This window comes from Talpa europaea (assembly GCF_964194135.1).
Source record: "Talpa europaea genome assembly, chromosome: 16".
Taxonomy (NCBI): Eukaryota; Metazoa; Chordata; class Mammalia; order Eulipotyphla; family Talpidae; genus Talpa; species Talpa europaea.
In genome coordinates this window covers 22689298-22716307 of record NC_140084.1, presented here as the reverse complement: position 1 = coordinate 22716307, position 27010 = coordinate 22689298, and the positions used below count along the sequence as shown (strand labels likewise).

Below are 27010 nucleotides of genomic sequence, written 5' to 3'. Positions count from 1 at the left end.
TTTGTGCCATTTCTTTTATGTTTTGACTTCTGCCATTTTATATTTTTTCTTTACCATGTTTTCTTTGTTTTTTTTTTCTTTTTTGTTTATTGTTGGATTGACTACCATTTCGTTCCTCAGTTTTAGTTTTGCACACGTTTAAAAAGTACTTTGTGAAAAATGATTACCAGTATTTTTCTTAGGAAATTACATTCAGAAAACAAGCCACTTATTTGGCAGTATCTCTATGCTTCTTGATCCAATAATTCTAGGAATTTAGGCATTTTATAGCAGTGTCTACTGCAGCATTCTTTAAAATAATGAAACTTTGGGAAAAGCCCAGATATCAGTAAGAAATTGTTTAAATTGTTAGAGTCATACAGCAAAATATTGTGCAGCCATTACAAATAACAAGATAAAGACTAATTACTGGCATTTATAAATGTCCATGAAAAAATTAATTGCATCTATATTGCTCTACTTTTTTTGTAAAAGAAAAATGATATAGTACATACATGTGTAGCATATATATATATATATATATAAATACCTAAAGGTATATATCAAATTGTTATCAGTTCTTTTCTCTAGAAGATTCAACTTTGTAAATTACATTGTTTTTCAGAGTCATTTAAAATTTTTAGTTGAGGTTACTGTTTTTTAAAGTTTTTGACTAATTTCAATTACAGTATATTTCAGGTGACTGTCCCATTCTTTATCTCCTCTTTCTTTTGATCAAGAAGTGAATTCACTTTGCATAGAACTTGACTTTCATTTTTATCCCTTAGAATTTTTCCTTTCAAAGATTTAGAGGTATTGCACATCAATTATAAGAACTTCAAATCATACCAAGATTTGTTCAGTACTGTTTGCTGTAATATTTTCACCTCCAAACTTTTGACCACATATGAGAATACAAAAGTGGGTCTTTCAAGTGAGTTGTCTCTAAATGAAAAGAAATATGCTTCTCCATATCCATAGAGGGCATGAAAAGTACTCTATTGTCACAGACTCAACATTTCTCTGAGGCAGACTGAGAGGTGTAGGTTATAACTCTTCTGAAACACATTTTTTAATTAAATGTTCTGTTCAGGAGAGCCTTGTTAAATGATAGTTATTCTTACAGAGGTTCAAGCAAAGCCTTCCAGTAAAAGTTAACAGTTTTCCAAGATTTTACAGTACTGTTTTTTTTTTTTTTTCAGTCTCTAGTAGTTTTTCCTTTACTACTTACTCAGGATTTTAGGCTGATTTGTTTCTGTGACAAGTTTAATCTAATTTTGTTTCTTGAATTCAAGTTTGTCCAGCAGCTTCTTTCTCTTTAAGGGAATAAAGGATGATAGTTTATTCTAAAAATAGCTTCCTTCTTGTCTTTTGTATCTGCTACTTGTATTTGCACTGCCTTCCATGAGAAGTAACTTACTTTGGTTAAACTGTGTCACCCAAAATGAAAACGTTATGATAGTAACCTGTGACTCCTACAGCAGAAAACTAAATTTCCCTATAAAGACACTTGCCATGAAATCTTAATTATTCACTGACCTGAAACTCATCCTAAAATTAATTGTAGTATTTATATCCCATGTGAGGACTAGCAGTGTCCCTACTCAACTTATTATGTGTTAAGGGACTTAATGGGTGGCTCTAAACACTGATACATTTCAATTGGGAGAAGCCCAGTTTTTTCAATAATGACTAATTTATTTAAGAACTTTACCTAGGGACCAGATCTTCCTTTCTCAGGGTCTAGCTCACAGAGGATGCTCAATAAATGTTTGACACATTGCTTGATATATAGTTATAAGCAGGTCCAGGAAGCTTATAATGGAATTTAGGAAAAACAAAAGATTAGAATTTAGCAAAATTCATTAGAGAAGAAGATAAAGAACTTTTAATTTTAATAGTGAGCTTGTTTTATAAAATTCATGTGCTTCAGGATATGACCAAGTTAAACAGAATCTTGTTTATATGAAAATCCAGTCATGCACATGGAGGGGTAGAAGCATGTATTACTTTTCTCCATGCATTTGTTAATGGAATGATGCAGTTAATCAAATCAGACTATGATACAGTTGCTTTATAAGGGTATTTCTCTAAGCAGCATTCCAGTAAGGATCTAAAGGGATATAAATATGAATAGCACAAGGTTATTGTATTCAAAAGTCCACTGTAGTAAACCATTTCTTCTTCTTCCTCCAGCAACATAACTACTAATATTTATTAAACACTTGTTTTTTCTTTTCTTTCCTTTTTTCTTTCTTTTGCAAAAAAAAAACAAAACACAAAAAAAACCAAAAACATTATATTCATGTTGCATACTGGGCACGAACAGAAAAAACAAAAGACCACCACTATCCATTATACCCCCTGTACTCTCGCTTCTACCTCCACCCTCTTCACCTCTGGTAACCAAATTTCAGTTTTCAATGTCACTTGTTTATTTTGCCTTTGTTTTGTTCATCTGTCTCCTTAGTTTCCTAATAGTGCACATAATAGGTGTAATCACTCAATGTATCTCTTCCTCTTTCTGACTAACTTCTCTGCGTAATTCCTTTAAGTTCCTTCCATTTTGCAACAGATGGCAAAATTTCATTTTATAGCTGAATAGTCTCTCACCATTATATTATTATATTAGTAGGCAATGTGCTAAAAATGCTCACATATAGTATCTGATTAGTCCATGCACAACTTTGAGGTAGGCACTAGGACTCCCATTTTAAAGTAAGCAAACCGATTCAGAGAGCTTAGTTGTCCTGTTTTAGTTAAAACAGTAAATAAAAGAACTGGAATTTGTGCCCACGTCTGTCTGAACTACATTTTTGTTAAGTTCTGTGTGCTTTCATGTGTCTTTTCACTTAAGCATATTGTTATTTTCTTGGGGAAGCAAGCCTTCCTGTTTATTTCTAAGACATTTATGGTACCTTCTACATGATTTCGACTTATGACCCATTTTGTATTCACATGTTCATGTAGCAGCTACTATGTGTTAGCTCAGATGTTTTTCTCTTTAGTTTGTCACTCCAATCTAGGATCAGTACAGCTGAGCATGTGCAGTGCAGGGGATACCAAGGAGACTGAATAAAGACAAGTCAGCAAATAAAAGAAATGAGATATTGTACCTTCATTCACTAGGAGACCAAGGAAATGGGGAGGATTTGGGGCTTATTCTAAATTACTCCTTGTACACTGCAAGAGATACATTAAGATTCTATGAAAATTCAGCAAAGTTAAGCAATTTGAAGGTCATAAACGAAGAACCAGATTTGAATCTATGGTTTATGACTAAAGAGTTCATGCTTCCCCACCCCCACTTCTAACTCCCTTGTCTATAAAATAGGGAGGCTGTCTGCTCTGACTTTCTCATTGGACTCTGCTGATTCTGGGTCAGGAATGTGAAGCTGTACCACAAAGGATAAAACGTCAACAGTATTATGGTGACATTTGGTAATTTAAGATCCTCTGTCTATGGCTTTTAAAGGACATGTGTACTTTGGGGATTTCTTTTGGCACACCACAAATCCCGTGAGTCTATAGAAGGAAGAATGTGTCCCCTCTCAACAAACACATACATTCACTCTTGCCATCCAGTCCTTGGTTTGCAAAGACCTTCTTCTGCTCCCACAAGCAACAGTCACCCTAGTAGTGTCTATCCCTTTCAGCCACGGTTGACTTTTTCCCTTTAGGGCCCAATGGGGTGATCTCCATACATTTTGTACAAAATTGTAATTCAAAATCTCTTGGATTCTCCATTGCCCTCTAGCAAGTTTTCAGTCCTCCATCACCTGGTGGGACCTTGTGAAACATGGTGAAGACCGAACACCCTCCTGTGCCCCTGCGCTCTTCCACTACATTTATAGAAGAGTTTTGGGCCGTGGATATCAGACAGCTTCAGAAAATGGCAGCTATCATATCTGTAGGACTGTGATAGTGCCCCTCTGAAAAGGAAAAAAAAATGTATTTTTGTATCTTTTTAATATACTTTTATTGCACTTCATCCTTAATAAGCTTTACCAAGACCTCTGCTCCTTAAGTGATTGGCTTCCTTGCACATTAGTTTATTGCCAGCAACAGACACATATATTCAATATATTCCTTTACAAAGTTTGCTTTGAACATCCCTGAAAGTTTTAATTTGCTTAAAATTGATGAATGAATCACTCATTTATGTAGTCCTTATAATAATATTGATTATAATTAAAGAGATTGATAGTTCAGTCTGCTATTAATACCATGTTCTTCTGAAATGCCAACATTCACTAGGCTGAATGGACATAAGAAATAGAACTTAAATTTTTTTTGTCTTAGTCATGATACATCTTATCCAGAATCCCCTTGCACTGTACATACTTTTACTTCTCTGTTTTACTTCTCTCTCTCTCTTTCTCTCTTCCTGTGTCTCTATGAAGTGTTTGGGTTTTTTAATTTTTATTTACATCATTGACTGCTCCAGTTGCTTGAAACGAATACCACCATATTTCTCTTCCCTTTTCCAAGGTTAATCCTGCCAGTGCAGTTTCTTCAACTTTACTGCTATCAGGCACTCCAGTGAACAAAATTAACCTGCTCACAAGAATGGTATTTCAGTCTGATAATGATTTGATTTTCTGTCTCATTATTGATTTGTGCTCCAGCTTTCATGTTGAAATAGATCAAGTTCTTGACAGGCCCATTACTGTAAAGACCTCCAATCTACAGCTTTCTGTGCTAGTTCTGTCAGTCAGACTTTCGTAGGAGATAACCCCTGAGGATGTGTTATCAAGCCTTTTGCATCTTAGCTTTTCATACTGCCAAGACATCCCCTGTAAGGAATTATGATCCAGGTATGTCTTGTCTTCTAATGCCGCAACTACATCTGTGGATCACACATCCAGTGCTTAGAGAAAGCCATTGGTATCCTAGGTACCAGACTATAACATTACTTGTGGAGTACAGGAAAGGAGATAATTGCCGCTCTGAGTTCATTGGCATGATTTGATAAGTTGCTTGTGACATTTTTCATAAGATAAGGAAGAGAGATGATAGAGTTCTTCTACCTCATTCTGATAGTAGTTCAAGGATAGAGTGGGTGGGTACATTGTTCTCCAGTTACCAGGTAAGACACTTCATTTGCTTTATCAAATTGTCACCTTTGTATTAGGTAAAAAAAAAAAAAAAAGTACCTTCCTGCAACTTTCCTTTCTCCTATTATATGGATTAATAAATTGCTTGCACAGAGTCATTCATTCAGTAGTTTAACAGAAAATTTGGTAAATCCTTTAACATCTTGAAATACCCTCAAAATAATTATTTAAAAAAATTTCTTCTTGGGCCTCCCTGGTGGCGCAGTGGTTGAGCGCTGGGTTGCGAAGCTGCCCGCAGCCTCTGCGGCGCTGGTTCAATCCCCAGCTGCTCCTCGGCCACCAGAGGAGGGTCCCACATGGGGCACAGACCTCTCCTGCCACCTGCTGCTCCCCTCAGCAGTGTACTTCGGTCCTTCTGCCTGCTCTGCTCCCCGCTCTGGCTCTGATGAATTCTCTTACCCTCCTGCACTTCTGACTGTACCCAGTGCGTGTATAAATAAATAAATAAATAAATCTTTAAAAAAAAAATTTCTTCTTGCACTGGATCACTGCTACTCTTTATGGTATTTTTTTTCAGAAAATGTTAACCATGCTGGTATACCAATGATATCAGTTTTCATGTGCTTTATTTTATATTTCACTCTTTGGGGCATTTTGGAAGGAAAAATGCTGACACATAAACTGTGTGATTACTAAATTTGCCACAAGTTTTTAGAAGGATAAGCTTATTTCCAGGGCTTTGTAGGAATACTAGTCCACCACTTCATGTTTTTCCAGCGATGATGAGAAATTTGTTATCCTCAAGTCAAACCTAGACACATATGAAGGTTGATCTAGCCAGTCATGTGTATCTGCCACTTTCTCATCTGCTTATTGGCAACTAGAGCATGTCCCTGGCTATTTAGACAGGCTGAGTTTATAAGAATCTGGTCCAAGAATACCCTTCATTCTTTTGACCTTCCACATTTGTTTGCTTCCTGCTTTCCCTTTTTTGCATTAAGTGCTTTTACATCGGAATTATCAAATCAGATTTGGTGACTTTGTCAGCAGGAATGAGGTTACATAAGAAATCAGAGTTTGCCATGCAAAGGAATTAATGCCCTTTTTTTATTACTAGTTATAAAATAGGTAAAATATCTAATTTTCTTATCTGTGCTACTTACTTAGTAATTTACTTTCTATCTTGGATTACTATACTGTAGTTTATGTCTAAGTTTTGGTTGTCTTTTTGTCATAGTCTTTTGAAGAATTCCAAGCAAAAAGATTAGATTGGCCAATATATTTTAAAGAACAAATGTATTTTAATAATCTGAAAAATTATACTCATTTTTCTTCAAAAAAATGACAGAGTCACCTTCTTTGGTGGCTGTTGAATACAGTGTTTTCTATAATTTGCTCAGAGAACTGCTGAAATTGTGTAAATAGAAGCAAGAAGTCTAAGGGGGAAGTTTTAGATTTCCATCTTTGTTTATGGTGTAAAATTTTTTAAAGGTAAGTGTGATAGACTATGTTTAGGTTTAATAACTCAAGAACTTGTAGGACTTTTAAAAGGAAGGATTTTAAACATAAAAGCTTACTTATTTTAGAAGATGAATCTCCTGCAGATTGGATATGGCACTTGCTTAAGTAACTCTAAGACTTTAATGCAAATTTGTATTACCTCCCGTCAACTTGAGGCAGCAAATAAAAGATTGCTAACATTTTTGTGACACTGTAATTTCATAAGGCCTTTTAACATACTTTGTCTTATTTGTTCTTCAAAATAATTCCATAAATTGAGCTGGACAAATATAACAATATACCCATTTAAAAAAAAACTTGCCAGTGGGGTACAGTTGGTAAGTGACAGAACTGGTATTCAGAATCTGTATTGTTTTTGGTTTTCATTATGAAAAAATTTTAACATATAATAATGGAATAATTAGGTAAACTCCCTTATGCCTATTATTTAAATGGGTATAAGCAATTGTTTCTAATTCACATTGGCTGTATGTGCTTGTCTTTTTATTAGCAGTAACTCTAAATATCCAATTCTTATTCGTATATCTATTTCCCCAAAAAGACTTTCTAAATAAAGAATCAAGATACAAAACAAAACATTTGTTGTTACATTCCTTAAATCACTTTAAATCTAGAGCCATACCTCCCACCTGCACTTTAATTTTTATGCTATTGACTTGTTGAGATTGAAAGAATTTTTTATATTTTTAACTTGATGTACCTTTTATTATTACACTAAACTCCTTCAAATGTAAATTTTAAGTGTTAAATAACGAATGAAGTAAAAATAACAAATAGGAGACAATTCTGTCTAACCTATCAAATAAACATAGATTTTATTTATTTATTTATTTATTTTTAAAGATTTTTTTTTGTTCATGCACACAAGCACCAGGGTACAGGCCAGATGCTCGGGAGGGTGAGAGGATTCACCAGAGACAGAGTGGGGAACTGAACAGGCAGGCTGACTGAAATACTCTGCTGAGGGGAGCAGCGGGTGAGGCAGGAGAGGTCTGCTTCACCATGTGGAATTCTCACCAGCCGGCTGGCATGGACCCAGCACTGCAGAGGCTGCAGCCAGCTTCATAGCACTGCGCTCAACCGCCTGAGCCACCAGGGGAGGCCCTTTTTTTTTTTAATTTAAAGAAAGGTGCATGGAGCACTTAACTATAAACTAACAAAATTCTAGTTTTCGACAATAGCATAGCTTTAGTATAATTTTTCTTTTAACTGATTAAAGAAATACAAATTATAAACATTAATTCTTCACATTTCCTATTATTGTGCAAGAAACTGACATACTTGTTTTGTTGTTTGTAGATACTTTGTCATCTTTATTGTTCTTACCAATGAGCAACTGTTAAATATTTATAAAGAACTATCAATGGTAATATAGCAATATGTATGGTTTTTAATTACGTTCCATCCTTGTGTATCTCTCAGGCCTCTATTAATTATCTCATTGTTTGCAGCACATACTTCGCAGTTAGCTGGTAAACTAAATTCCTAACTTTCCAAGATGGCAATAATGACCAAAAAAAAAAAAAAAAAACCAACCCAGGAGAGGTAGGAAAAACAGCTGAGAGTTGTCTTTGCAAAGGGCAGCGAGATTTTTTAAGAGTCACAGAGGGGGCCACTTTGCCTTGCTGACCCTGGCTTGGCGCAGCTGGCAGGGAGTTATGCCTCTGTTACAACTGGAAAGACATTTAAGTACTTAAGTCATCCCATGAAGTAGTGATAGGCCCCACAGGTGCTGAGGGACCCTGGAGATTCTTGACTTCTTTGTAGGAAAGAATTAATGTAGGAGTCAGTATAGGTGAGTTAGAAATGAAGCCTTGTGTCTTAAGGCTGCTGGTCTAGATACCTGCTTAGTTTGATGGGGCAGGGGCTCACAAATGGGATTGGGTTCTGACCAGTTCTGTTCAATACAACCACTGGGCCCCATCATCCCCTTGGTTAAATAAGATAGATAAAGTTTTAAAACTAGTATGAGATAAGGGTCAAGCCTACAGGGTTTGGGTATGAGATAGGGGACTAAACTGATAGGATGTGGGTTCTTTTGTTCTGGAATATCCATCGCTGTTTTTCCAGAGTTACTGGATGGAGAAAGGTGTGGGGATGGGGGGCTCCTGCCTTTGCCACAATTCCTATTCCACAAACCTTGGCTCAAAGAAGGGCTTCAATCTTTTCATTATATCTAGCAAGTCTTGTCAATTCTGTATCTGCAGTAACCCTGTGGGTTATATTTTAAAGAGGTATGTCAAGAACCATTTGAAATCTTCATTGTTATATCTAGACTGTTTCTCCCAGTGAGCTCACTACCCAGCCCCCCACTTTGGGAGGCTGACAGCAAGGGTGAATGAAGATACATTCTTTCCAGATGCTGAACTGAATTGTCTCTGCTTATTATTCAGTGTTCAGCAAAGGATTTAAGAGCATAGGGATTTGCTGCACAAAACTAATTCCTTAGCTTTTCCTAATGATGTGTAGAGTTCTGGTCCACTAAGGTACAGTATCACTCCTAGGATTTTCCTTAGTTTGTGTAACTGGTTTATGTGAGTTATTTCCTCAGAATACAGTAAATGAAATGAGATGAAGCTCTAAGAATACTTATTAAAGGCTTCTCAAATAAAAAATGGATTTGCCAACCATAGAATAATTAAATATTTTAGGCATTTCTAGACTTGTAATTATACTACATTGGAACACACCAGCCATACAAATAGCACTCAATAGATGCTTGTCTAAGTAATCATATTAAAACTCTATCATGAAAAATGTTTTATGAACAGCATTTAAATATTAAAGATTAGATTTTTAAATAAGATTTATTTATTTATGCATACAAGAACTGGGGTACAGGCCAGAGGTGCAGGGGGTGAGAGGATTCATCAGGGACAGAGTGGGGAGCAGAACAGGTGGATTGACTGAAATACACTGCTGAGGGGAGCAGCAGGTGAGACATAAGAGGTCTGCTGTGCCATGTTGGTTAGCTCCCTGGCCAGGGATCGAACTTGTGCTGCATTCGCTGCGGATAGCTTCATAGTACTGCGACTTAACCCTTGCACCACCAGGGAGGCCCTAGAAATTTTTTTAAGAATAGTTACATGAGCAGCAGTGGAATATCTATTTGGGAATAGATTCTTCTGAAGTCTGTTGGTTAAAGCATATTCTCTAATATACTAATATAATTAAGCTATTACTAATCATGACCTATATTTCAAAGGCACATACTTCTCTGTCCCCTCCCATTAAGGAATGACTGCAAAGTAAAGGAAATGGGTAACAGATGGCTTGTTCTTTCTGGTAAAGAATTATTTATATAATAGCATATTTTAGCCCGTATCTTAAATAAATTCTTTTTATTGTTTGTCCCTAGTATTAAAAAACAAACAAACAAAAAACCAGTGTGACAGCTGTTTGTAGGCAGTGTGCTATGATACTGAATTGGTAGAATTAGGTAAGAACATAAGTAAATATAAATACTTACCTGTTTTACTGCCTAACCACATATAAAAGCTGGTCTCATTTTCAAGAGTCTGATCATGTCACATAATCTTGATGGAAGTAATTATATCAGTGGTTCAGGAAATTCAAGTGGCCTTGTCTTCATTTCCCTTTGGATAGGTCAGTGCTATTGAGGGCATCACCATGAGAAGCACAAGGTGATATTCAAGGGTTATTCATTCACGCTCCCCCTGTCTTATTTCAGGTGGATCATCCATGCTATGAAATACGAACTACAGATTCGTGGTGGAGACAAGCCAGCAATAGACTTATATCAGCTGTCACCTAGTGAAGTCAAACAACTCCTGTTGGATATTCTCCAGCCTCTACAGAATGGGAGGTAAAAGGAGTCCTTTGTTAACCATATGACCCTCTGAATTTATACTAGCATCATGATGTTGACATATATATATGAAATTCATAACATATTAATAAAAAATAGAGTATCAACGTATAAGGCTGTTTATTAGATAGGCACTATACACAAGGATTTTAATTAAGTATCTGTCTTAAGTTGTCATTTTGTGTTGATTTGAGTTTTATACCTCTTTTCAAATCTAGTTCTTTAAATGTTTCTCAGTTTTTATTGTTATTCTGCACAGAGTATACTTCATACCACTTTGGTTAGTTCCCTTTCTGAGTCTTAGTTGTAGTCACCATCTCCTCCAAACATTTTGGCATAAAGTTTGATTAGCGTTACTTAAATATGTTTCCTGTGACTCCATCTTCAATGAATTGAATACTATTTTTTATAATATATTTATGTAGGCAAACATTTATTGAGCCTTATTTGTGTACCTGATATTTTCCAAGGTATTATAGTTGGTTTCTTGCCTAGAAATGGCTAGAAATCTTCTAAAAACATAGATTTGAACAAATGGAAAAGCATCCTTGTGCTTATATAATGAAAATGCCAATTATAAATTTAATGCAATTCCAATAAAATTACACCAAGCTTTTTTACAGAGTTAGAAAAATTAATAATAAATATGAAAATACAAACATGCAAGAATATCTAGGAAAACATAAAATAAGGACTTGCCCTAGCAGACAGTAAAACATATAGTAAAGCCTCCTTTATTAAAACATGCTGGTACGTGATTTTAATAACAAATAGGCCAGTCAAACACAATAGAATATCCAGAAATAGATTCCCAAGCACATAGGGAAATTCAGTGTATAATAGTGGTAGCATTTTAAATCACTGAACCAAGGATAGATTTAAAATAGTGACAGGACAACGAGATAGTCATTTAAGAAAATATAAAATCAAATCCATACTTTATACCTTACACAAGTGCTCGAAAAAAATAAGATGTGTGAGAAAGTTACTGAAGATAATTTGTAGAAGGCTCAATGGCTAAAGCTGGAACAATTTGAACAAAAAAATCAATAATGCTAGTATTGGATTATAACCCACAGAATAAATATCCAAGAGTCTATACTGATAAAAATAGATAAAGGTGAGAAAGGGGATGTTTCTTAGAGTAGAATTTTGATTAATTAGTGTCGATGGAATGATGGAACTAGAAATTCACCATTAGATTAATGCCACAGTTATAACCGTGTAGACAGGAACCATGAATTGATGCTAAATTTAATGGATGAAAGTATGATGAGTAATGGACATTTTGCATAATTTCAAAGTATTTCTACTAAAGAAAAATAGCAGCTTTACAGTGAAGAAACAGTAGACCCCACCTTAACCAAATGATCAAGGTTAACATCACCAGTAATATGACATCACATACTCCCTGCATGACACTACTTCTGGGTATTCTGTAAAAATGTATATGTCTAATCATGAGAAAATTAAGGAAAATTCTACAATGTAAGTGACATTTCTAAAGTGTCAAAGCCATGAAAGATAAAGGAAGATGGAAGAACTGTCACATAGCACAGGGGCCTGAGGAGACATGGCAACTGAGTACCCTGTGGGGTCCTAGGTAAATCCCTGGGCCCCAAACAAGGAACTTAGTGATAATATTAGTGAAATTTAAATAAGGTTCATTGGTCAATAGTATTATATCAATGTTCTTTTCCTGTTTATGACATTGTGCTTTTGGTTACATGAGGTGACAAAAGTCAGGAAAGCTGACTTTTGTTCATATGCAGGAACATTATGAATTTCTGTTTTATTTGTAAGTTTAAATTTTTTCACAATAAAGACCCAGAAAATAAAAATCAAAGTTTTTCTAAAATAATTCTTCACCTCCATTGTGAGTATTCACATACTTCTACTTTTTAAGTTCTAAGCAAACATCTCTTTATAGTGCTAACCATGACTTCATAGAATATTGGAAATATCTTTTCATTGTTATTGCCAAAGGGAGAGGAAAAAATCAAATGAAGAGTGTAAGGTATTCAGTCTGCATACCCATCATCCAAAGTCAAACATCACCACACAAACCCTGCCTCTTTGGCCTTCTCTTCAGCCTAGCACTGAATGCAGCCAAAAGGTTCTGGGCTGGCTGAAAGAAACTGTACATCTAAAAAAACGCCCCTCTTACTTATTTACTCATAAAATCTCATTGTTTCTCTTCCACCAGAACAGAAATGTCTTTTTCCATTTACTGTATTAGCTATTTTCATACCTAAAAATGTTGTTGGTTATGACATGTCTCCCTGTGGCTGAAAACACATGTCACTTTGCTGCCGTTTTTAGTACCAAATATTAAAAATGTGTATTTGTTCATATCTTCCGCTTTTGGATGAACACACATTTGTGTGTTCTTTTTTTTTTTTTTTTTTTTTTATAAATTTTATTGTTATATTCCCCATACAATTGCAGCCCCCCATTCTGACCCCAATCCCTCCCCTCCCGCCCCCGCCCCCCTAAAAGTGTCTCTGGTTCATAGTTTTTTGTTGATTTTGATTTTCACTTTCTTATAGTTATTCATTTTCCTGGTCCCTTATTTAAGTTTTCTAGATTCCTGCTATGAGTGAGACCATCCGGTATTTTTCTTTTTCTTTTTGGCTTATTTCGCTGAGCATGATCCCTTCCAGTGCCATCCATGTTGCAGCAAATTGCATGTGTTTATCTTTTTTGAATGCTGAGTAATATTCCATGGTATATATGTACCACATCTTCTTGATCCAGTCATCTATTTTTGGGCATTTGGGTTGTTTCCAAAGCTTAGCTATTGTAAACAGTGCTGCTATAAACATAGGGGTGCAGGTGTTCTTTGGAATTGATGTTTCTGTGTCCTTTGGGTAAATACCTAGGAGTGGAATTGCTGGGTCATATGGAAGCTCTATGTTTAGTAGGTCCAGAAATCTCCACACAGCTTTCCACAGTGGTTGGACCAGTTTGCACTCCCACCAACAGTGCAGAAGAGTTCCTTTTTCTCCACACCCTCGCCAACATTTGTTGTTGCTAGTTTTTTTAATATGTGCCATTCTCACTGGTGTAAGATGGTATCTCATGGTAGTTTTGATTTGCATTTCCCTGATGACAAGTGATGTTGAACATTTTTTCATATGCCTGTTGGCCATTTGCATTTCCTCTTCAGAGAAGTTTCTTTTAAGCTCTTCTGCCCATTTTTTGACTGGATTATTTTCTTTGTTGTTGTTGAGTCTCATCAGCTCTTTGCAGATTTTTGTGATCAGTCCTTTATCATTAGTGTTGGGTGCAAAAATGTTCTCCCAGTTGGTGGGGTTTCTCTTTGTTTTTGTTATTGTCTCTTTTGCTGTGCAAAAGCTCTTTAATTTGATATAGTCCCAGCTGTTTATCTTTGCCTTCACTATCACTGCTTTGGGTGATGTGTCCGTAAAGATGTCTTTGATGTGCAAATCACGTAGTGTTTCGCCTATATTTCCTTCTATATATTTTATGGTTTCAGGTCTTATGTCTAGTTCTTTAATCCATTTTGAGTTGATTTTTGTGTATGGTGTGAGGTGGTGGTCAAGCTTCATTCTTTTGCATGTAGCGACCCAGTTTTCCCAGCACCATTTATTGAACAAACTTTCTTTGCTCCAATGCATAGTCTTTGCTCCTTTGTCAAAGATTAGTTGACCATAAATCTGTGGGTTTATTTCTGGATTTTCTATTCGATTCCATTGGTCTGTATGTCTGTTCTTGTTCCAATACCATGCAGTTTTGATGATTATGGCTTTGTAGTATAGTTTGAAGTCTGGGAGTCTGATGCCTCCATTCCCTTCTTTTTTTTTCAGGAGAGCTTTGGCTATTCGGAGTTTTTTGTGATTCCATATGAATTTCATCAATAATTGTTCTATTTCTTTGAAGAATGACATTGAAATTTTGATTGGAATAGCATTGAATCTGTATATTGCTTTTGGAAGGATGGCCATTTTAATAATGTTTATTCTTCCAATCCATGAGCAGGGGATGTCTCTCCATTTCTTTGTATCTTCTTCTATTTCTTTTAACAGTGTTTTATAGTTTTCTTTGTATAGGTCCTTTACCTCTTTTGTTAGATTTATTCCCAAATATTTGATTTTTTTTGTTTCAATAACAAAAGGGATGGTCTTTTTGATTTCTTCTTCTTCAGATTTATTGTTTGTGTATAGGAAGGCTACTGACTTTTGCGTGTTGACTTTGTATCCTGCCACTTTACTGAACTGATTGATGAGTTGAATTAGCTTTTCTGTGGAGTTTTTGGGGTTCTCTATGTATAATATCATATCGTCTGCAAATAGTGATAGTTTGACTTCTTCTTTTCCTATTTGGATTCCTTGGATGTCTTTCTCTTGTCTTATTGCCCTGGCTAGGACTTCCAGTATTATATTGAAAAGCAATGGTGAGAGTGGACATCCTTGTCTTGTTCCAGATCTTAATGGAATTGCTTTCAGCTTTTCACCATTGAGAATGATACTGGCTGTTGGCTTGTCATAGATGGCCTTTATGATGTTGAGGTATGTTCCTTGTATCCCAAGAATTTCAAGGGCTTTTATCATGAATGGGTGTTGCACTTTGTCGAAAGCTTTCTCAGCATCTATTGATATTATCATATGGTTTTTATATTTCTTTTTGTTGATGTGTTGGATAACGTTGATTGATTTTCGGATGTTAAACCATCCTTGTGCCCCTGGAATGAATCCAACTTGGTCGTGGTGAATTATCTTATGGATACATTGTTGGATTCTGATAGCTAAAATTTTATTGAGGATTTTTGCATTAGTGTTCATTAGGGAGATTGGCCTGTAGTTTTCCTTTTTTGTGTTGTCCTTGTTCGGTTTTGGTATTAGTGTAATGTTGGCTTCATAGAACGTGTTTGGTATTGTCCCTTCCTTCTCAATTTTTTGGAAGAGTTTGTGAAGGATAGGCACTAATTCGTCTCTGAATGTTTGGTAGAATTCATTTGTAAATCCATCAGGTCCTGGGCTTTTGTTTTTGGGGAGGTTTTTGATTACCATTTCAATTTCGCTAATTGTAATTGGTCTGTTTAGGTGTTCTATTTCTTCTTTATCTAGCTTTGGGTGATTGTAGAGTTGTAGGAATTTGTCCATCTCCTCTAGATTGTTAAACTTGTTTCCATATAACTGTTCATAGTAGTTACTGATTATTCTTTTGATTTCTGCTGTGTCCGTTGTGATTTCTCCTCTTTCATTGATGATCCTGTTTATTTGTGCTTTCTCCCTTTTTTCCTTTGTGAGCCTGGCTAGGGGTTTGTCTATTTTATTGATTTTTTCAAAGAACCAGCTCTTGGTTTCATTGATCTTTTGGATTGTTTTTTTAGTTTCAATTTCATTTATTTCTGCTTTGGTTTTTATTATTTCTTTTCTTCTACTGGTTTTGGGGTTTTTTTGTTGTTCTTTTTCTAGATCTTTGAGCTTCGAGATTAGGTTGTTTCTTTGTGTTCTTTCTTGTTTCTTGATGTGAGCTTCTATTGCTATATATTTTCCTCTTATTACTGCTTTTGCTGCATCCCATACATTTAGGATATTGGTGTCCTCCTTGTCGTTCAATTCAAAAATTTTTTTAATTTCTTCTTTGATCTCCTCATTAGTCCAATGGTCTTCCAGTAGTGTGGTTTTTAATCTCCATGAGGTAGGAAAGTTCCTTGCCTTCTTTTTATGGTTTATTTCTAGTTTGATGCCTTCATGGTCAGAAAAGATGGTTGATATGATTTCAATCTTGGTGTATCTGTTGATGTTTGTCTTGTGCCCCAGTATGTGATCGATCCTGGAGAATGATCCGTGTGCGCTTGAGAAAAATGTGTACTCCGTTTTTTTGGGGTTTAGTGTTCTATAGATGTCTGTTAAGCCCAATTGCTCTAGGTCTTTATTTAGAGCTTTGGTTTCTTTACTTATTTTTTGTCTTGTTGATCTATCCATTGTTGATAGTGGTGTGTTGAAGTCTCCCACTACGTATGTGTTTTCTCTGATGTCTGTTTTCAGAGAGGACAACAGTTGTCTGATATATTTTGGTGCTCCTTCGTTTGGTGAGTATATGTTAATCAGTGTTATTTCTTCTTGAAGTATTGTCCCCTTGATCATAATGTAGTGACCATTGGGGTCTCTTTTTATCTTTTTGAGTTTGAAATCTGTTTTATCTGATATAAGTATAGCTGTTCCTGCTTTCTTTTTTGGTCCATTTGCTTGTAGGATTGTTTTCCATCCTTTAACTTTGAGCCTATTTTTATCTTTTGTAGCTAAATGTGTTTCCTGGAGACAGCAAAAGGTTGGGTTTTGTTTCTTAATCCAGGCTGCAACTCTGTGTCTTTTTATTGAAGAGTTTAGTCCATTTACATTTAGAGTTAATATTGATATGTTAACATCTGTATTTGCCATTGTGTTTGTCTTTCCTTTGATTTTATTTATTTATTCTTTTAATAACTTTTTTTTTTTTTGGCCTTCTTTCATTGTTATTCGTCGCTCTGAGGTTCTGGCTTTAGGACTCCTTGTAGTATTTTTTGGAGTGGGTGTTTCGTTGCAATGAAATTCCGGAGTTTCTGTTTGTCTGGGAAGGTCCATATTCTTTCTTCAAAGAGGAAGGAGAGCTTTGCGGGATAGAGTATTCTTGGTTGGCATCTGTTTTCTTGGAGTCTGTTGACTATGTCCCTCCACTCTCTCCTTGCCCATAGTGTTTCTTCGGAGAAGTCTGATGTCAGCCTGATTGGTTTTCCTTTGAATGTTATCTGTTTCTTCCCTCTTGCCAGCTTCATTATTTTTTCCTTGTCCTGGATTCTTGGGAGCTTTACTATTATGTGTCTTGCTGTATTTTTCCTTTCGTCGTGGAAGTTTGGTGTTCTTCTTGCTTCTTGTATATCAATTTTCAGCTCCTTCTTCACATTTGGGAAGTTCTCTTCAATTATCTCTTTGAATATTTTCTCTGTTCCTACATCTCTCTCCTCTCCTTCTGGTATTCCTATAACTCTTATATTTCCTTTCCTCATGGAGTCAGATAGTTCCCGAAGTCTTTCTTCGTTCTTTTTCCTTCGTACTTCTCTTTCCTTTTCTGTTTTGGTTCTTTTTATTTCTGTGTCTTCAAGATTACTTATTCGTTCTTCCATTTCATCTATTCTGCTTTCATTGCTTTTCCCAGAATTCTTTAGTTCTTCCATTAATTCTTTGATCTCCTGCATTTCTTTTACTTCCCTCTTTAGGGACTCAATTTCTTTCTTCTGACCATTGTTTTCCCTCTCTAGGGACTCAATTGCATTCTTCTGATCGTTGATTATTTTTCCCTTATCATTGTTTTCCTTTATGACTTCTGTCAGTTTTTTAATCACGGCAATTTTAAATTCTCTTTCTGGAAGGCTCAGAAATTCTTCCAAGTTATTGTCGTTGCAATCTGGGGGCTGGCTTTCTTTTTGTGGTGTGCTTTTTCTCTGGAGAGTTGCTAGGTTGCGTGTGGTTCTTCTCCTCCCTACTGTCTGTTTTCTAATTTGCCGTATGCGTTGGGACACTGTGTTGTTGGGACTTGCCGGCATCTTGGGTGGGCTTCTCTGTTCCCCTCTGGTTCTTCCAGGAGTCATCTGTCAGTTTCAAGCAGCCTTTACTGGAGAAAGGTCCCTGTTCTAAAATGCCGATGTGGGGACACACTCCCCTGTGCGCCTGGTCTGCCCCGGCGGTGGGTTCCTGCTCCCCTCTGGGCTTGGACTGCAGGCCAGAGGGGGTCTGGCGTGGGCGAACTTACCCCGCTCACCTCTGGCTCCTAAGGAAGTCTTCTGCAGGTAGTCTTTACTGAAGAAATGTCCCTGTTCTAAAATGGTGATGTGGGACACACTCCCTGCGCTTCTGGTCTCAGGCACACTCTTCTGCGCGCCTGGTCTGCCCCGGCTGTGGGTGCTCGCTCTCCCTGTGGGCTCAGACTACTTGTTCAGAAGGGGCCCGGTGTGGGCTAACTCCCCAGCTGGCCACTAGCTCCTTCAGTAGCCTGTGCTGGGGTCAAGTCGCTAGGTGGCGCCAGAGATCTCTCCTAGAGCCCTTGGGGAGCTGATTTTCCACCCCGTGGGACAGGGAGCAGAGCGGGGATGGTAGGGTACACCTCAACGGCTTTGGGGTGCTGTGTCTGCCTTGTGCCCCACCGTCGTGGGGAACCCACGCCCCTAATTTCGTGCCCCGGGTTTCAGTTCCAAAGCCCTCAGTTCCAGGACGCGGGCTGTAGCCCAGATCAGTGGCGCGGGAATGGCGCCTTTTGAATCCCGCTCCCCTGCCTGGGCGCCTTGTTCCTGCTCACTCAGGGAGGGCCTCCGCCGTCTCCCCGCAAGCCTAGGTCACAGGCGCGGGGACCTGGGCAGCTGCAATCCGAGCGCCGCTTTCCCGCAAGCTTACCGGGCGGCCGGGGCTGTGTGCTGGTGCTGGTCTCCTCCTGGTGGGCGGGGCTCTCTTTAATGGCGCCTGGAGCTCACCTCCGCGGTGGATCCTGCAGGGTTCGCCTCAGCTCCCGTTCACGGGGTGTGGTGGCTGAAATAGTTCCTTTCCACTCACAGTCCCGCTTGCTGCATCCGTTTTTCTTGTTGGGCGTTTTGGTTTGTTGTTTCCCTCGTCTCTGCCGGTGGGAGAGTGCCGCCTCTGTGGGCGGGGGAGGGGAGCAGGGTTCTGCGCTTCCCTCCCTTCTCGTCCTCTTTTATGGCAACTTTCTTCTTCGGGCAGTTTGCTGGAGTCGTCCGTTTATCTTCCGTGTCCCAGTTCTCACTGGGACCTGCCGCTTTTCCTCCCTATTAACTTTTTTTTAATGGGAGATCTTACTGGCAGCGTCTCCTCGCCGCCATGTTGCTCTGCCCCCCCTGTGTGTTCTTTTTATTTATTTATTTTTAAAAAGATTTATTTATTTATTTATTTATACAAGCACTGGTACAGTCAGAAGCGCTGGAGGGTGAGAGAATTCACCAGAGCCAGAGCGGGGAACAGAACAGGCAGAATGACGAAATAGACTGCTGAGGGGAGCAGCGGGCGTGGAAGGAGAGGTCTGTTGCGCCATGTGGGACCCTCGCCAGTGGCTGGGGATCGAACCGGCACTGCAGAGGCTGCGAGCAGCTTTGCAGCCCAGCGCTCAACCACTGCGCCACCAGGGGAGGCCCTTGTGTGTTCTTTTTAAATTATGAAAATTCTTTATCTTTAGCAGCTTGTGAATATAAGTATTATATCTTTAAGATTTAATACTTGATCCATGAAAAGAAGAGACCTAAAAATTTGGCTTATTACTACATTCTAATTATGACATGTAAGAGTTTTGTAGCTGATTTTTCAGCAATGGCACTTAAGTCATCTTTGTATAGAAAACTTTTATAGGTTTAAAATAAGGCAATTTCATTAGATACATCATGCTTTTTTGAGCATTCATTTATTCACTCATTTTTTCAAATATTGATTAAGCACCATTTCAGGAGTGGTATATAGGAGTGATTGAACTATTTGATTTCCATGCCTTCGTAGAATCTAGATTTTATTGTGTGTAAGGGCCACATAGACTTATTTTTTGAAGTTGACTGTTTCTGTTTTTTTCAATGGACCTGCTTTGCATGTTAGAAAGTCATTTACTCACAGAGTGAGCAGTCTTGTGACTTACTAGAGAATAACATTTTGCATATGAAGTTTTTTAAAGTCTTGGGGGTTTTCACTTCCCTGCAAGCTCTATTTTCACTATGAAACATTTAGTAACCTCTGTAGCACATGGTGTATATGCATCATTGATAAAGTTGGCTTTTATTGCTCACCCAGTTGGAACAATTAAACCATATTGAAAGCCTTGCTTTCTGCTAGAACAAACTTGTTTTTTCAGCTCTGAGGTATTTTCCTTTGGCCTACAGATGTTGGCTGAACAGGCGTCAGATCGATGGGTCTTTGAATCGAACTCCCGCTGGGTTCTATGACAGAGTGTGGCAGATCCTGGAGCGCACACCCAATGGCATCATGGTAGCTGGGAAACATTTGCCACAGGTACAGCTCCCTCCTGTTCATGTCAACAAAAAGGACTTCTAAAGGCAAATTCGCCCTCCCACCCCACTATGCAAATAACCTGTCTGTTCCTTCTTTTCTCTAAGAGTATTTAAAGGGGGAAGGGGTGAAGAAGGCTCAGAAAAATAAGAAACATAATCAGTTGAATTGGAAATATTATTCCCCAAAGTGAGTTACTTCTATTTTTTAATTTCAGTACCCCTTTGCACAAAATCTCTGCTATACCAAATGGATTTATTGCTTAAAAGTTATATTTATTCAAAACAGTCTTTTGTATTATCATATTGCAAATGTTTCAAGGAACGTTCTCTATTTAAAGGATCCACGTGACTAAACCTTTTGCCAAACAAGCTGTCCTTCCTGTGGTTGCTTACTCGTGGATTTTTGTGTTTCTTATATTGGTGTCACTATGAGTGGTGGGATTCCTTTCTCGAGGCAGTGGAGGGCAGTGCCAGGGACCTCACAAACAGTGACACATACTTGAAAAGACCAAACCTAACCATGTCTATAAAGCAAGGTGTGTTAATAATGCTGTGGATACGGAGACTGAATGTGAAGATGCAGTTATTTTTTAGGTCATTAGACAGACAATTGCTTATTTTACTCAAGATGTGACTTACCTTTGGTCCAAATGAATTAATGCCCCATTCACATGGCTTCCCAAGTTATATAAACTGGCCTTCTTCTTCAATTTGGTTATTTTATTTAATGTAAATCATGCTGCTTATACACAAAAATTAATAATTATGCCTTCGGAAATGGAGGGTACTACATTATGTTTGTTCCTAGTGTTGAAATGTCAAGCAAAATTTTTTAAGGAAGGTCTTAATACAGATAAAGGATCTTAAATATATGCACGCACTTACATTTTGCTTACATGCATGTAGAGTGTTTCTGAAAGGACCACAAGAAATGGATAGTATTCTTTTGTCTTTGAGTAAAAGAACTGAGTCTGGAGGAACAGGATGGGTTTTTCACTGAAAACCTATTTTTTTGTTTTTGTTTTTTTAATATACTTATTTTAAAAAGGAGACTGCTTAGTATGTCCTTCAAAAGATTCAAGAATTTTTATACCATCTTACCTCCTAGTGATTACTTACTGAATCCTTTCATTAAGCCCCTAAGCAAGATGTTTACTTCTAAAATTTAAATGAGTACATGTTCTTTCTCATTATCTTCCTCCTTCTTTTATATAAAGTCCTTGTCCAGCTCTGATCAGAGAGGAAAATGAGGGAAGAATGTGGGGTATCAATTTCTGGAGGGGACTGTGGAAGTTCATAAGCTTTTCAGAGTGCATTCTGATCTTGGGGTTCATTCTGTGAATAGGAAACATAACGGAAGGTTGGAGGTTCAGGAAACTTCTCAGCCAACTCTGGGTCTTCAGACTTTCCACAAGGGGTACCTCTTGGCTTTACAGATATTTTGGCCCCCTGGTCCACCTCACACTGTAGACATACTGAACATTTTGAAAGCTGTAATGAAAGCCTTCCCTAAGAGTGCCTCACTTCAGGCGTGACGTCACAACCAGCTTGTTCCGGCGTGGATGTGGCTGCCCGTGTGGATGTGGCTACTGTCGCTGTTTAATCCTGAAATTGCTATTTTGCAGCTAGAGCTGTTGAAATCTTTTCACCTTGTGTAAATTACTACAAAACTCAGAGTATTCTTTCCTTTGTTTTGAAAACCCTTTCTCAAAACCTTTTCAAATCTAGAACAATGAGAATGTATTACTCATTCAAAAAAATGAACAGAAACTTTTAAAAAGTGTTCTTGGTACTAGCAAGCTGCTGAGTGGCTGTCCTTGATGGCAGCACAGGTCCTGGCCCTGTCCCAAGCCTCTGTGGTTGTGGTTGTGGTTGTGGTTGTGGTGTACAACCATCCCCTGTAGGCAGAGTGCAGGCCCCCCTGCTGTTCATGCCCCACTGCTTCTGGTAGCACCTGTCTCCATAGTGGACTATGGCAACCTCTTCACAGCTGCTTCCTCAGCCCCACTAATAGCTGCCAGATTTTCATTTCATTGTATGAATATCTGGGCCACTTACATTACCATCCTCTCTTTGCTAACAACATAAGTACCTGTGAAGTACTTGTATGGGCCTGGCACTTTTCTAAGTGTTCTTTAATCCTCACAACAATCTTTTGAGGTAGGTACTTTATTCTTTCCATTTGACAGATGAAGCAATGGAAGCATAGCTAAGTGACTTCCCCCAGGTTTCACACCTAGGCAGTAGCTGAACTGAAGTGTGACCTCTTGGCAGCTTGACCTCTGAGCCTTTCTGTTTAATTTTTCTGCTCTACAGCTTACCCTGGGGACTTTCAGAGAGGAGGAAATATGGCAAGCTTGATATCTCTTCTCTAGGCTTAATTGTCACAGTTGCATAGCAGCTAGGTTGACATGTCAAATGAGACATTAAAAGGAAATTGATGTGAAGCCATAAAAGGTTCTTCCATTAATCCCATTACTGTACAGCTAAACAATTATAATTACTATATTCAGCAACCAGGCTTCATTTTCCCTAAATTAACTGCAATCTAATTAGCAATGTGTTGGATTATATTGAATTTAGAATACAATAGATGGACCATATTGAATGTAGGACTGAGACAATATTATACAGACAGAATATATATGCTGTCATTTGGTTGAAAGGGAACATTTCTTCGGATCCTATTTTGAGTTGTAAGTAAATACATGTTCTGAGACTATGTTTAAGTTCACTGTAAATCATCGTTGAGATAAAAGCAAATAATTATGACTCATCAGTTCTGCTTCTTTGGTAGTAATTCTGGTAACTCCAACTGTTTTCTACCTTACAAATGAAGATTTGTAAGTACACTTCCCTAGCATTCTTCAAGGGTTATTCACTATACAGATTTGGGTTTAGATTTGAGTGTACTTTCTACTTTCATTTGGTTTGTGAAAAGTGAATTGGGAGCTATGGAATACTCTTGTTTTAAATGAAACATAAAAGGGCTAGAATCGAGAAAATTCTTTTTGGTTTTGCTTTTTACTGATTGCTTACCATTTCAGTACATGATATTGTTTTTGCTTCTTTGTATGCATTTTTGTGCTGCTAGCTCAGAAAGGACCTGCCCCAAAAGTGATATGAAGTCAATAGCTGGTAACTTACATGCTTAAAGTCTGACAGCAAGCATAACTTCTTATGTTAATTCTGAAGGCAATATGTACTTTATTTGTTGTCTCAATTTTTGGCTGTTCCTTTTGTGTATAAAAGTGAATTTCTAATACAGACCTTTCCCCTAAAAAATTAATATAGTGAAGACAATTGCAAAAAACAGGAGTTTAATTTATCACAATAGTCAAGCTGGCTGGCTTCAGTAGCTTGACACATATAAAATTCAGTTGTATAGTTGACAATGTTCTCTATGGCTTTATAGCAACTGAAAAAGATTATTGATTAGAAAATGAAATTCTTCTGTTAAGTGGGAACCAGAATATAACAATGCAGCCTGTTTATGTTGTGTTATTTCTTTTAGCAACCAACCCTGTCAGATATGACCATGTATGAGATGAATTTCTCTCTCCTCGTTGAAGACATGTTGGGGAGTATTGACCAGCCAAAGTACAGACAGATCATTGTGGAGGTTTGTGTTAAGAAATGTAAATTGCTGAATAAGTGCTTTCTATCTGTATCTGCTCCTTGAAAACTAGTACAAAGGAAACTGCCCAGGAGATCAGGCACACCCCTCTTCACCTACTCCAAATCCCTTCCAGTTGAGTCCTGCAGAAGATGGCCGACCTTGACCCACATCAAGGCACATCATAGTACACCAGCAGCACCATAAAACGGAAATGACTTTTTCCTATTTTGTTTCTAGTTTTTTTCTTTTTACAGAAATAATATGTGACTATTATAGAAAGTTTCAGTAGTTCAGAGAATTATAGAAGGAAAAAAAAAGTTCCTTACATACTAACAAGATATTTTGAGAAACATCTTTCCATATCTCTCTGTAAACAAAGCAGACGTAATATTGTGCTGTGTCATCATTGCTTTGTATCAACAGAAAGGCTGCTGCTAAAATACATACATGTTCTTTTGCCAGTTTAAAACATTATACCAAGATAGAGAATCCCCCAAAAGAATTACTTTAATCTGTAGTTATCTTTACTTGTCTCTTTCTCTTGGAATGTCTCTATCAGACTTTGTGTTTGTTACGGGTAGGTACTATATCTTACTGATACAGAAACTCTCAGTAAATGCCGAGATGGATATGACACCTAAAATCCAGTCCATTTGAGGTCTCAGTCAGAGCTAAGTGTGAGCCTTATCTCTGCTGGATCAGGATTTGGAAACAGTATCCGTGATCAGTTTCATAGCATGTGGGAATGAGGCTGAGATAGAAGAAAAGAAGCAGGAAAAGATGAGGATCTTTCTTCTTGACCAAAACAAGGTCATTTCTTTGCAGAAGAAATTCTCCTTTAGAACTCGAGCAAAACTTTGTGTTCTCCTGGCAAAATCCCTGCCCACGTTATAACTCCTGCATTTTACTGGAGGTGTTTCTGTTAGTTCTTTCAGATCCTACTTTGAAAGCATTTTCGTAAAATAGAGTCAGTAAGCTTCCCAAATTGGGAATTATGAGGTGTGTTTCCTGTTTCATATACTAAGTAGGAAACATAATCATCATCAGAAAGTCTTTACCAAACATAGTATGCCTCAGACTCAATCTTTACATATAAAAGTTTATCATTTGAGATAAATGTGTGGGTATCCCAACAACAGGATGATACATTAAACTATGATAGTTTATACAGAACAAATAATACTCATACATGAGCAGGATGAAGTGTATTTCTTAAAATATAGCCATCCCCTGAGAAACAGCTATGGTGTCACAGATTTTTTGGGGTGCTGACCTCCAAATCATTTGATCTTAGCCTAGATCCAGAGTTTCCACTGAATTCACCCACCTTCTCTAGCTTTGCTGCCTTCAGCCTGTCATGTGGCAGCCTCTGCTCCAGTAGACCTGGGTTTCATTGTCTTTCCAGCAAGGACTGATATCTAAAGGCCTAAAGAGTCCAGACACTTGGGTGAATAGAGTGCTATGTACTATGTATGGGGCTAGGAGAGTCATATTTCTAAATTACTCATTTTACTAAGTAACTAAAAACATTTCTGTACAATTTCAGGGATGCATGAAATGAAAAAAAAAAAAAAATGCAGGGTCCAAGCAGAACTTGGGCTATTAGTTTGAAAGATCAGGGAAGATTCCACCCATAGATAATCCTAAAGCCTCTGACTGTATAGAACACACTGTGGAATATTAGGTCATCCATCAGTCTGATTAAAGAATGAAAACATGTCCAGACTCTGTCACTTTTATGGGTCATATAATTGACTTTCAATGGCTGTCTCTTCTAGTTACTAATGGTTGTGTCCATTGTACTGGAAAGAAACCCCGAGCTAGAATTTCAAGACAAAGTAGATCTTGACAAACTGGTGAAAGAAGCATTTCATGAATTTCAAAGAGATGAAAGTCGACTAAAGGAAGTTGAAAAACAAGTAAGTAGAGAAAAAAAGCTCTTTGAGAAGTTTTTTTAATGTCTCAATTCTTCAAAATATTCTTAATCTCTTACTTAACTTATAAAACATATTCATGGTGTACAAAAGAAAGTAGTTGAAGGTCAGGGGAAGTCTGACCTAGTTGAGAAGATGTTACTTTTTAGTTAATTACTAGTCTCTTCAGCTATGAAGTTCTGACTAAAATGAAATCTAGGAGGAGATAAATTTCTTTTATGTAGTTAGCAGTTAAAATGTGTTTTACCAGAGAGGAGACATAGATTCTAGAAGGCAATAAAATTAAATTCTGGGGAGGATGGGACTGGGTAATAAACTTCATCAGTGCTGGTCCCGCCTGAGGTATTCCCTTCCAGGCGCTCTGTTTAATATTTTATGCTCATCTCTGAAAAGTTTCCCTAAGTAAATAAAAATTATCAGCAACTGAGAGAATACTGAAAGTGTTTTTCTTTGTTTTATCTGCTGAGAAGATGCCTCAGGAAAACAAACGAGATGCTCAAGAAGCTCCTATTTTCCATGAGGAAATCTTCCTGGGAATTTATTTTCCCCCTAGGCTGACACTAATTTTACCTGGCAACTTTTTACAAACAAAAAATCAAATGACTTGCTTACTGTTTTCCTTGGTAGGATGACATGACTGCCTTTTATAATACTCCTCCACTGGGGAAAAGAGGGACCTGCAGCTACTTGACAAAGGTTGTGATGAATTCGCTGCTGGAAGGAGAAGTCAAGCCAAGCAATGATGACCCATGTGTGGTTAGCTAGGAAGGAAGGTGAAAGAAGCTCTGTGGAAAGTCATTTTCTAGAAAGTATGTTTAGATTTGTGCTGCAGTCAACAAAAACAAGTTTGGATTGCCTTTAGTTAAGGCAGCTGCTAATGTAGGACTAATTATGCTGGTGATGTGGCTGCCACACCCTTGACAAAGTTATTGGGCATGCTGTTGCCAACCCAGTGGTAGACAGTGTTTTTAATCAGATGGAAAGCAGTTCTTCAGATTATGCCAACTGCAATAATAATTTTTACTGAACAGTAGAAATAGTTTATGAATTGGACACTCACTACTGCAT

The 27010-nt window shown here is 37.6% G+C and overlaps 1 protein-coding gene across 4 annotated transcripts in view; it reads left to right on the top strand.

The window, feature by feature from the left end:
• Positions 1 to 26707, top strand: part of PHKB (phosphorylase kinase regulatory subunit beta) — a gene marked incomplete at both ends in the record, with an annotated part of 230434 nt that extends 203727 nt beyond the window's left edge. For all 4 annotated transcript variants that reach the window (XM_084257797.1, XM_084257798.1, XM_084257796.1 and 1 more), the window contains 5 exons: positions 10249 to 10383; positions 20261 to 20390; positions 23904 to 24011; positions 25787 to 25927; positions 26570 to 26707. In XM_084257797.1, coding sequence (XP_084113923.1) covers positions 10249 to 10383; positions 20261 to 20390; positions 23904 to 24011; positions 25787 to 25927; positions 26570 to 26707 — 652 coding nt within the window. The remainder of the gene's footprint in view (positions 1 to 10248; positions 10384 to 20260; positions 20391 to 23903; positions 24012 to 25786; positions 25928 to 26569) is intronic.
• Positions 26708 to 27010: the final 303 nt, after the last annotated feature.